The 12,240-nt window shown below is 45.2% G+C and overlaps 1 protein-coding gene across 4 annotated transcripts in view; it reads right to left on the bottom strand.

The window, feature by feature from the left end:
* LOC133493488 (non-muscle caldesmon-like) overlaps window positions 1–12,240 on the bottom strand; it is a 51,061-nt gene that overhangs the window by 23,390 nt on the left and 15,431 nt on the right. For 3 of the 4 annotated variants that reach the window (XR_009793008.1, XM_061806899.1, XM_061806898.1), the window contains one exon: window positions 998–1,083. Coding sequence is in view for 3 of the 4 variants with exons in the window: in XM_061806899.1 (XP_061662883.1) it covers window positions 998–1,083 (86 nt within the window). In the remaining variant the exon portion in view is untranslated. Of the gene's footprint in view, window positions 1–997; window positions 1,084–1,515; window positions 1,661–12,240 lie in introns of those variants that run through there. The other variant, XM_061806900.1, reaches the window with a different exon arrangement.

The following is a 12,240-nucleotide window of genomic DNA, read 5'->3' as shown; positions in this document are numbered from 1 at the left end:
CTTGTGACTAGCCGTGGCTTTCTTACAACTGGGCCTTGATAAAAGACAGCCGAGCACAATCCTGGCTCCGGAAAAGGGAATGGGTTTCGTCAAACGGTCATACAATCCAAACGCGGTCGACGGCTAATTGAAAAGCAACATGTGGTTCCAAATAGTCCGAGGTAGGTCGTGTAAATATGTTTCGATACCTCGGCAGAAATGGAAGAAGCGATGTGGAGACGCAGGAGCGCCGCGTCACCTGCCAGTTCAGTTCTCACAAGAGCGTGACCGCCAAGCAGAAATTTGATGTTTACTGCTTTCCAAAGCATTTAATTTGGTCTGAATATATTCCTTGTGGCTCAGAAAAAAAAAAAGCTAATGAAAAGATTGTGTGAGCATGTTTTTCATTGGTGAGAGACTGAAATAGTTCTCAAAAAATGAGCAGACGAGTTAGCTTGGCTGTTAGCTACATCCTTATCAAACGCTTCCCGACTGGGCTAAGGCTGCGGCAACTGATGAGGAAACTTAAAAAAAATTGACCATAAAAGGCTTTGGCACATTGTTCACACGATGACTCTTCCTGCAATCTTTTATGCGCGCGCTTGGCACGCTATTGGAATGGGCTTGAGTTTAATCAATTTGGTCCATCGAATCAAAGGTAAGTTCAGAGGGCCTCCGTATCCGGGAGAGAAAATTGGAAGGAGAGCGGGAGGGTGCGATTGAGCGTTCCCACTTAAAGGTCATCACAATGCTTATCTGATTGCTTATCAACCGTTTTTTTTTTTCTACAACCCAGACAACGTTTGCCAAACTATGCTTTTAAAAAAGACCCCAAGGAGGCCTTGAGCTTTTAAAACAACACTGGCGCGGTTCTCGTCCAAATTGGCATCAAGATCAGAGGGGGTGCGCTGACAGGCAGAGCTTCGCGCCGCAACGCCGGTCGAGGAATTCTTAAGTCCAGGAGTTAAGAGCCTGGCTCCGATCCAACAAAGGTGACCGTCGCGACCGTGTGTCCTACCGTTCAGCTTCCAGGCGCATCTCCTCCCGCTTCTGCCTCCTCAGCTCCCGGCGCCGCTCAAAGTCCATTTCCTCCATGCTTGTACCCTAAGAAGTGACGGAAAGAACATTGTCAGGTGTCGTTTTTATAGTCACGGTACACGCCAACGCGATCGGCGTTGAAAATGCGGCGCCGCCGGTGAGAACGAGAAGAACGGAGGACGTAATGGCCGGAAAAGGCGGAAGGACGAGGCACCCACGGGAGGTCAAAAGCGTTCTCCCTAAAAATACCCGCTGCGGGTACGTGTGCGGCCGGGCGGTGGAGACCACCCGGGAGCCCGCCGGGGCCGGGGCGTCATCCGTCTGTGATCTCCGCGCAACCGAGCGGAATACGACAAACTCTAATTAAGCGCTTGAGGGAAAGACAACGGTGCAGTTAGAAGAACGGGGACAAGAAAAGACCCAAAATCCAAAGCCGTTTATACAACAGCGACTATTTAAGTACGTTGATGATGCAGAACGAAAAGAACCGGACAGTACCTTCAATAAATGAGCCAACAAGTGTCTTTTCCTTCACGCCACTGACATATCTTCAGCTACGTCTTCTCCCACAGAGCAGCCCAGAAAAATTCCTGCCCCTTCCCCTTCTTGTTCCTTGTCCCTCCTTCTATCCCTCAATGACCTCCTTCCTTCTCCAACCCCCCCACCCCTCGTTCGCACAGCCTCTCCTCCCCTTCGCTCAAGCTTCCTGTGTTGTTTGCCCAGAAAAACGCTCTCAGAGAACATGACTCTGCTCTTGAGCCTCGCTTCCGGTGTCATCCTCTTTCTCTTCTTGTCTACGTTTCTCCAGAACAAGATGTCCAACGGTGTGCGTCGGTGTTTGCGCGACGTCGCTGAGGACAGGACGGGACTGGCGGGGTATTATCAGTTGGTTCGCTGTTATGGTGTCAACAAAGTTAGGTTGCATTCACGACATGCTAACTATGGAGTTTGGCCCAACTATCGTCCGAAGTTGGCAAGCCGATTCCCGAGCAATTGGTTCCTCGATAGCTGTGGTTTCCGTTCTCTCATGAGAATTTTTCAAGTGGTTATTTGAACGCTTTTTTTTTTTTTTTTTTTAAATCACAATGAATACTCGGTTCTTGAACGTCTCAGTTCTCGACCAAATCGGTTTTCGAACGAAAATTTCGGGATGTTTTTGAACGAAAATCGGTACTCGAACGAGTTTCCACTCGCCCAACTTCTTGGTACTCACTACCTTCGTTGTATACGATACGTAGGTTTTGCAGGACGTGTAGATACTAGCGTTTGATGCTCTCCTCCTCAGTAAATATTGGAAAACAGATGCTTTCGTTGTTAGCGGTCCCAGCTAGGCCTGGCTAGGCTAATTTGGGCCGAGCTGCTTCGACGCGAACGATACGACTAATGTTGCACAGGTGGTGGTTTTAGTCCTACACAAGTAATCACCAGCAGTGTCCCATGTCGAGTATTCACAACATTCGGTCCAAAATCAGAAGGATTTATTGAATTATGTATCGGAGTTCTCTGTTTAAGCTGCTACCAGCTTGGAGACCTGAAGCAACGCCCCGGACAAAACCCGGAAATAATGTGACGCGTGCGGCCCGACCAGCCGACCCACGGCGTGGGTTGTCATTATATTATTATTATTATTATTATTATTATTATTATAACGCAGCCTCTGTACGGAGCTACATTTGCAATGGGAAATATCAATTCGGTTTTCGAACCGCCTCCTGGAACGGATTGTGGTCGAGAACTGAGGTTGAACTGTAATTTGGATCTTTTTCACTTTGAAATTTTCAAAGCCTAAAAAAGTTAAAAAAGTTGTAAGCGTTGACATGCATTTTTGGAATGACTTAGCATGGGGATGCACGATTAAGACAGCAGACGGAAATGAAACATAAAGATAAGCGAGGCGCTTTTATCTTTCCAGTGAAGTTCCTCACTCGGGTCTGACTGATTAGAGGAGGACTTTGTCCAAAATTTCTATGTACAATAAACCCTCCAAATCTGAAGTAATATTATTATTACATATATTTTGGACATTGATTGAAAAATAATTTCAAAATAAATAACATTTTAGAAATCCACGCAATATCTGGATACGTGCCGGCTTTCACAGCCTGACCCGGAAGAAATGTCCTTGACCCCGCCCCGTGACATCACCAGGGCTTAGCATTCCAGAACATTCTTTCTAGCTAGACCCAGATGCCGACGTATTGTGGCCCAAACAATGAGAAAACGCACCCAAATTTGTTGTTCTTTCAACTCCTGTGGGGTTATGTCATTATCATTATTCATATAATTAATAATTAATAAAATGTGTTTTGTTTGTGATTATTTCTCACAAAAATCGGTCACACAAAATGCCAGATAGTGAAAGTTCTGTGTTGGGTGAAACCGAATCCACGAGCAGCAGGGTCAGAACAGGAAGCACTACAGACGCGGCAAACTGATTAGCTGTCAGTTTTCCAGCGGGCGTCATTGGAATGTCGAAGCGAAAGAAGAATTTCAATAATAATTTCCAATTTAGAGATGTTTCTCGGTGAAATCTCCGGATAATTTTGCCATTAAAAGAAAGACTGAACACTCATCTACTAACTTTTAATTTGTGCTCCCATGCCTATTTTGATCAAAAAAGTCCTCCTTTAAGTGGAGATTTAAAAAAAAAATTTGAGGCGCATCAAAAGGCATTTTTTGGCGGATTTTTCTCTGTTGTACAGTTCATCAAACACTCAAGGACAGACCAATGCTTTGCCTGTAATTCATTAATTTGTTGTTGTAAATGTTAAGGGACTCAAATGTTATTTTATTCATTGTCCATTGGAGGAAAAGTATGCTAGTCCCCATTTTTAAGAACAAAGGGGATGTTCAGAGCTGTGGAAACTACAGAGGAATAAAGATGATGAGCCACACAATGAAGTTATGGGAAAGAGTAGCGGAGGCTAGACTCAGGACAGGACAGGACTACATTGTGTCTTTGTCGACCTAGAGAAAGTCTATGACAGAGTACCAAAAGAGGAACTGTGGTACTGCATCCGCAAGTCTGGTGTGGCGGAGAAATGAGTTAGAATAGTACAGGACATGTATGAGAGCAAGAGAACGGCGGTGAGGTGTGCCGTTGATGTGGGGCTGCATCAGGGATCCACGCTGAGCCCCTTCCTGTTTTCAGAAGAAGAGATAGGCTAAGATGGAAAAAGATGTCATGCTGTGGCGACCCTTAACAGGACAAACCGAAAGGAAAAGAAGATCTATTGTATATATTTTTTTAAGTGAATCCGGGAGCTATCGGAATCGACAATAACCGCAAACATTTTGTTTTGTCTTAATTGGTCACGTCCTACTTCTCGCTGCTAACTAGCTACAGTGGTCGGTCCTAGTACTTCACTGGGACTACTAGTATCTTCACTGGCTGTGATTGAAAACAAGGAGCTCCATTTCACAACACTGCAGTAATTCTGTCTATATTTGGATGTTCAGATAGCGTCGTCTGTGACTGTGGGCGAGGGCCAATTAGCGCCGGCTACGCATGCAACCGTAATTAAAACGAGACCAGAGCGCTGAGCGCAAGTGACAAGGGGCCTCTAAACAGCACCAGCGTAATCGTACACACTTCTACATACATTGGACGCCCGGGGAGACACAGTACATTAGCTACTCCAAAATCTCGCCACTGTCTCCATATGAAAAATGAAATTAATAGCTAAAACGTTTAAGATAACGTTGAAACCAACACAGACAGATCGCGGCGCGAGACTTTACACAAATATGAAATACGCATTTCGGCTTTGACTGTAACTAATGATACGTTTAATTGGTTTTATTAAATAAACGCAGTATTGTACGAATAGGGGGGGGGGTTAAATGGGGGGGGGGATGCTAAGCAAAGGACCCTGGGGGTGGCGCAGCCTCTGGCTTGCAGAAAAAAAAAGCAAGATGAGTGTAAAATGGTGCGTAGGACGAGAGGGACCACCCACACTTTTGGAAAAGCTAACGGAGACGGAATGAGAGGGAGAAAAGGAAGAAGTTGGTGACATTTTTTTTTTTTTTTTTGGGTGGGGTCCACTCCCTTGTTTTCCGCCAGAACGTCTTCTGCATCCTCCGGCGACAGATTGACCAAAATATGACTCCACTGGCACGGAACTCCGAAATAAATAATCCGAAAGCCGTTACGATCGCGGGTCCCGATGACGCGAGTTTTTGTTTTCAGCATTGCGATTTGACCGCTAATGGCTAAATGAATGAATAAATTATGAAAATGAACCAAAAATATGGAGCTTTTTTTTGTTTGTTTTTTAATGATGACCGCTCTTTTTTTTGTACAAAATTCAAGTAAATTCTTCCATTCATCTTGATTATTATTATTATTATTCATATAATTCTTAATTAATAAAATTGGTTTTGTTTGTGATTATTTCTCACAAAAATGCAATGACTGTTATTTCAAACCACGAGACAACGGCCATTTTGAAAAAAATTCCCCCCGGTTCTCTGTTTCATTTTTTGCCAGCGGTGAGGTGAGTGAATGGAAGGCAAGTCATAACTCATAAAAAAACTTCCTTAGCGCAGCCATTTTTGGGGTCTTTTTTTTCCGGGCCAGGTGTTCGACTGACTAAGAATAGAAGCGTACTGATGACTGATGAGGATATGGTGCCTAGACTTAAAAGTCCTTTTAAGGTACATCGTCTGGGCAAAGTGATCCAAAATCCTACAGAAAGTCTTTTATGGAAGAGACATAACAGGTCTTAAACTCAAGGCCCGGGGGCCAAATCCGGCCCGCTGCATGATTTTATGTGGCCCGCAAATGCGAGTCATGTGACTCAACTTCCATTTTTGTTAAAATCTGTACCACAATTAAAAATTGACATATCATAACTGATAAGTCGAGGTATTGCAAGCACAAGACAAGTTCATAAATTCCATGTGAGACTGGTAGCTGCTACATGCTAACAAAACTATTATGTTGACCTAAAGACTCATCGGTCGAGTCACAGGCGTGCGGGCCACTTCTGTGAAATGTGAGCGAAAGCGTTGGCGCAATGCCCGCCTTCACGGTCCGGGAAGACGTTTTGCAGTACCAATGAATGACGGCCTTCTACAGTGAAGAAAATAAGTATTTGAACACCCTGCTATATTGCAAGTTCCCCCACTTAGAAATCAAGGAAGGGTCTGAAACTTTCATTAAAGATGCATGTCAACTGTGAGAGAGATCATCCAAAAAGAAAAATCCAGAAATCACAATGTATGATTTTTTTAACGATTTGTGTGATACAGCTGCAAATAAGTATTTAAACACCTGAGAAAAACAATGTTAATATTGGGTACAGTAGCCTTTCTGTACAATTACAGAGGTCAAACGTTTCCTGTAGTTGTTTAGCAGGTGTGCACATCCTGCAGGAGGGATTTTGGCCCACACCTCCACACAGATCTTCGAGATCAGACAGGTTTCTGTGGCTGGAGACTGACTAGGCCACGCCAGAACTTTGATATGCTTCTTACAGAGCCACTCCTTGGTTTTTCCAGCTGCGTTCTTTGAGTCATTGTCATGTTGAAAGACCCATCCACGACCCATCTTCAATGCCGCGGTCATCCTCTCCTTAATATAGTGCAGTCGTCCTGTCCCATGTGCAGAAAAACGCCGCCAAAGCATGATGTTCCCACCTCCTTACTTCACAGTAGGGATGGTGTTCGTGGGATGGAACTCATCATTCGTCTTCCTCCAAACACAGTTAGTGGAACTATGACCAAAAAGTTCCATTTTGGTCTCATCTGACCACAAATCCTTCTCCCATGACTACTCTGTTATCATCCAAATGGTCATTGGCAAACATAAGACGGGTAATGACATGTACTAGTTCAAGCAGGGGAACCTTCCGTGCCGTGGATGATTTCAAACCATGACGTCTTAGTGTATTACCAACGGTCACCCTGGAAACGGTGGTCCCAGCTCTTTTCAGCCCATTGACCAAGTCCTGTCGTGTAGTCCTGGGCTGATTCCTCACCTTTCTAAGGATCATTGAGACCCCACGAGGTGATATCTTGCATGGGGCTTCAAATACTTATATGCAGCTGCATCACACAAATGAATTGTTAAAAAAAAAAAAAAATTCATACATTGTGATTTCTGGATTTTTCTTTTTAGATTATCACCCTCACAGTGGACACTCACCTACGATGAAACTTTCGGACCCCCTCCGTGATTTCTAAGTGGAAGAACTTGCAATATCGCAAGGTGTTCAAATACTTATTTTCTTCACTGTATATGTAAAAGTACTAAAGGATGATCTTGACGCTTCACTGACTGATACATAGCGATGATGCATAGTATTTTATCATGATGTGATTATAATGACGATTGCACAGCAGGGAAGGCTGGCGCAGACGGCGGGGGAGGAAGGGGAGGGACGAAAAACCGCGATAGGCCTAATGCTTGCCTGTAGGCGCTGAAGACGAACAGCTGTTTTGGCAGAGGCTCATGTGATAGCTTGAGTTGTGTAAACGTTTTCTGCAGGGGTATTACGGCGGTCCCTTGACAGTAGAGCGCTGAAAGACAACATTACAAAGCTGTATTTTTATGACGACTACGAGTCACAAATGTAGATTTTTCAATGGCATCGCGGGGCCCCATCCTTTTTATGACTTCCCTCCTAAGGCTACTCAGGACTTGGAAAACCACATGAACGTATCATCGTTTTGGCATGTCGAAAATCACGAATTGGTCCACGCATCGGCTTTCGATCACGTGAGAGAACAAAATCCACGACCCAAAAAAAAAAACGATTATTTTTTGGACCAGCCTCGCAAGCAGTGAATTATCCAAATAAATGGAAGCTGCTCAAATCCAATAAGTACCATAAACGATAAAATGCAAAATATAGTGATTTACAGCCCATGTCGTAATTGGCTGAGCAACGCTGGATTTGTTTACGGAGTCGACCTGTGGCCAGAGATTATTTGTTCTCACGCTTCTGTACCGTAGCAAACCTCCCGTTTGGAAAAATCGGAATCTTTACACCCATCATAATCGCCCCGTCATATCACATTTCAGGATTTAGTTCGCCTTTAAAAGTCCACCTCAAGTCCATGTATTGAGTTCTATCCCAAGAACACCATCCCTACTGTGAAGCATGGGGTGGTAGCATCATGCTTTGGGGGTGTTTTTCTGCACATGGGACAGGACGACTGCACCCTGGGTCTTTCATCATGACACTGACCCCAAGCACACAGCCAAGAAAAACAAAAAGTGGCTCCGGAAGAAACATAACAAGGTTCTGGCATGGCCTAGCCAATCTCCACACCTAAACCCAATAGGAAATCTTTGGAGGGTGCTGAAATTCCCTGTTTCTCAGCGACACCCCAGAAACCTGTCCGATCTAGAGAAGATCCGTGTGGAGGACTGAGCGAAAATCTCTCCTGCAGTGTGTGCAAAACCTGGGAAACGTTTGACTTCTCTAATGGCAAACAAAGACTACTGTACCAAATATTAACATTGGTTTTCTCAGGTGTTCAAATACTTATTTGCAGCTGTATCACACAAATAAATCATTAAAAAAAAACATACATTGTGATTTCTGGATTTTTCTTTTTAGATGATCTCTCACAGTGGACATGCACCGACGATAAAAATGTTAGACCCCTCCATGATTTCTAAATGGGAGAACTCGCAGGGTGTTCAAATACTTATTTTCTTCCCTGTATCTCAAAACATTTCAAATCATGCAAAAGGATGACAGTAATGTTATATTGTCTGTCTACGTGTGTTGCTACAACACTATCTTCAAAATGTTGATTAAAGGATAAGAGCACCACTTTATCCACAAAATGTGTCAATCTGTTTATCCTGACAGTTGACTTCAACTCGGGAGTAGTAGTCAGCCTCTTTTAAAAAAAAAAAAAAAAATCTTCAGTCATTGCATCTGCAAAACTGCTTGTCATGAAGTTTTTGGGACTCACAGGTCAAAGTGCAATAGTGTCAAACTATCACGTGCCACGTAAAACGACGCAGAAGGCCTGATCTGGCCCCGGGGCCTTCAGTTTGACACCTGCGCTGAAGCCCTTTTGAGTTTATTATGGAACAAAAAACCGCTCACACGTGCGATTTCCATCAGTGCCCGCAGCGGTCCGCGGCTGCGGTCGTCTCCGCTATGCGCCTCCGCTCTCGCTCGGCAGCGTAAACGCATTCGCTAGCTGTTTGCTCGCTGAGCTGCCGCGGATGAGCGTTCACGGACTGGCTAAAGGTTTTCGACCGCTCCTTCCGTATCCGTCTTTGGCTCTTAGTAGAAGGACTGCCTTAAAATTATGGCCGATTTTTCTGCCCGAGTATCGCCAGCCTTCACGAGTACCCTAAAATTTCTAGCTAACCGCCACCGTGAGACCTGATTTTCAGTTATTTAGCGAGGCGGCTAATTTCGCTGAACCATTTACAGCGGCTCGAATCGCTTACTACTTTGTTCCACGCGCTGCCAACTCAACATTCTTTCATGTTTTATTTTCATCGCAACGTTTTTCATACCATGAGACTATAGCAAAAAATAACATAAAAATCCAGACTATGCAATCCAAGCACATCCCCCCCCCCCCCCCTTTAGTGTCTTGGCATGGACGACGGAAGCTTATCCAGTAACTGCATACTATTATGCAGATAAAATATGAAGAGACACTTGATTTTTGTCTTTTATGACAGCCAGGATAATATTGCGCCGCACAGGGGATTATGCGCATTCTTTCTTTCTTCATCCGTCCAACACACGAACGCCACGGCGTGAAAATCAACCACAACGGCTTCTGTTGTCAACGCCGCGCCGCGGCGGCCAAACGGCTCGGCTCGATCTCAATACCATCTGCTTCCTGTTCACGCTCGCTTCCAGGCGTCCCCCCCCCCCCCCCCCCAAAAAAAAGGGAGGCTCCGACCCCGACGAGGACACGTCTCGTCCAGACAAACGGCGGCCGCTAGTGTCGAACTGGAAAGGGAAAGAAACGCATTGAACGGCGGTGTTGTTTGCTAACATCCGCGCTCGCCGACTTCGCCCTGAAACCACCTCGACTAATCCGGCGGCGTCGAGGAGAACTCGAAGGCGGAAAGATGTAAACTTTCCATTTGCTGGGGATTGGGGGGGGGAACGAGGCTCCCGCATTCTCAGACTATGTTTCACATTGTATAAGGCCTGACTGGCGTGAAAGTGATTCACGCACGGAGGCCTTCAAAAATCCCAACGGAATATCTCGGATACGTTGTTACTTTGAGGACGACGGGCTCGTGTGATGCGCCCGGGCAGTTAACAGGGCCCCCCCCCACCGCGTCAACGCTGAATCAGTCGAGTGAAATAATGCATGAAAAAAAAAAAATTGTCAATTGAATGCGTCAATGCTTTGTTGCCAATTTATTGTCTAACGAATAAGTGACATACGACATCCTTTTTATACAAACCATCGACATACCGGAGGATAAATGTCTCACGTGGTCTGCCGTACTAAGAATGGAAAGTCCGCACCGTGACACTTCGTTGGTGCTTTTGTTTGTTTGAATAACCAAACTGTTCACCCGAGTCAGTCACGCGAAATGTGCTTAACAGCCTTTAAAACGTTATTTCACTGCAGGAGTTGAACGGCGCAATTCGTCCAATACTGGAAATTTAACGCGGCAATGGAACTAAACTTGCACTCGGTCATCTTAATTTGAAAAAAAAAAAAAAAAAAAAAACCTCCACACAGATCATCTCCAGATCAGACAGGTTTCTGGGCTGTCGCTGAGAAACATGGAGTTTCAGCTACCACCAAAGATTTTCTATAGGGTTTAGGTCTGGAGACCTCCATGCTTCACAGTAGGGACGGTGTTCTTGGGATGTAACTCGATACATGGAGCGGAGGTGGAGCTTTAAAAGCGGGCTAACAGGTCTTTGAGGGTCAGATTTCTACCTGATAGCGACACAGCGCGTCACCTTTTTCCATCCAACCCCATCTCTTGCATCTTCCTCTCCAACACCCACTGTCCTCATGTCCTCCCTCACAACATCCATCAACCTTTTCTTTGGTCTTCCTCTCGCTCTTTAGCCTGACAGCTCCATCCTCAGCACCCTCCTCCCAAAAAAAAAAAAAAAACCCTCTCTCTCTCGCCTTGGGACATGTCCAAACCATCAGTCAGTCCTCACAGTCCTCGTTGTACAAGTTATGTAGTTACTCACGTTTGATGTTTCTTCTTCAGCAACGATTTTGATCACAAACACGTCTCGTTGTTAGCAAGCTAAGCTAATTTAGGCTGGGCCGCGGAGCAAGTTTAAGTTGAAGGTTCCACTTGCCCAGCTTCCTATAAGTACTCATGGTCCTCGTTGTATACGAAACCTAGGTTTTGCAAGTCGTGTAGGTACTACGGTTTGATGTTTTCTTCCTCAGCAAAGATTTGATTAAAGACGCGTCTTGTTGCTAGCGAGCTAGGCTAGGTCGTTGTTATCAAGCTAAGCCAAGGTAGGCTGGGCCGTGGAGCAAGTTTAAGTTGAAGGTTCCACTTCCCGGGCTTCCTATGAGTAGTCACGGTCCTCGTTGTATAGGAAACGTAGGTTTTGCAAGTCGTGTAGGTACTAGGGTTTGATGTTTTCCTCCTCAAAGATTTGATGACAGACGTGTCGTTTTGCTAGCAAGCTAGGCTAGGTCGTTGTTCGCAAGCTAAGCCAAGGTAGTCTGGGCCGCGGAGCAAGTTTAAGTTGAAGGTTCCACTTCCCAGGCTTCCTATGAGTACTCACGGTCCTCGTTGTAAACGAAACGTAGGTTTTACAAGTCGCGTAGGTACTCGGGTTTGTGTTCTTCCTCAGCAAAGATTTGATTGCAGACGCGTCTTGTTGGTAGCGAGCTAGGCTAGGTCGTTGTTCGCAAGCTAAGCCAAGGTAGGCTCCGCCGCGGCGCAAGTTTAAGTTGAAGGTTCCACTTGCCCAGCTTCCTATAAATACTCACGGTCCTCGTTGTATACGATACGTAGATTTTCCAAGTCGTGTAGGTACAAGGGTTTGATGTTTCCCTCCTCAGCAAAGGTTTGCGTCTTGTTGCTAGCGAACTAGGCTAGGCAAAGCTAGGCCGAGCTGCTTCAACGTGAAAAGAACAATCCTTTTATGTACTTTATACCACAACTTTAACCGCCAGGAAAGCATCTCAGTCAGCACTAATTTTCTGAAGTTTCTGCCCCATCCTTCTTGAAACGTTCAATTTCCCGCTAATCTAAACACACGCTGTCATTCGTCACCGTATTGGGTCAGT

This window comes from Syngnathoides biaculeatus, chromosome 20 (genome assembly GCF_019802595.1).
Source record: "Syngnathoides biaculeatus isolate LvHL_M chromosome 20, ASM1980259v1, whole genome shotgun sequence".
Lineage (NCBI taxonomy): Eukaryota > Metazoa > Chordata > Actinopteri > Syngnathiformes > Syngnathidae > Syngnathoides > Syngnathoides biaculeatus.
This window is presented reverse-complemented; position numbering and strand designations above follow the sequence as displayed.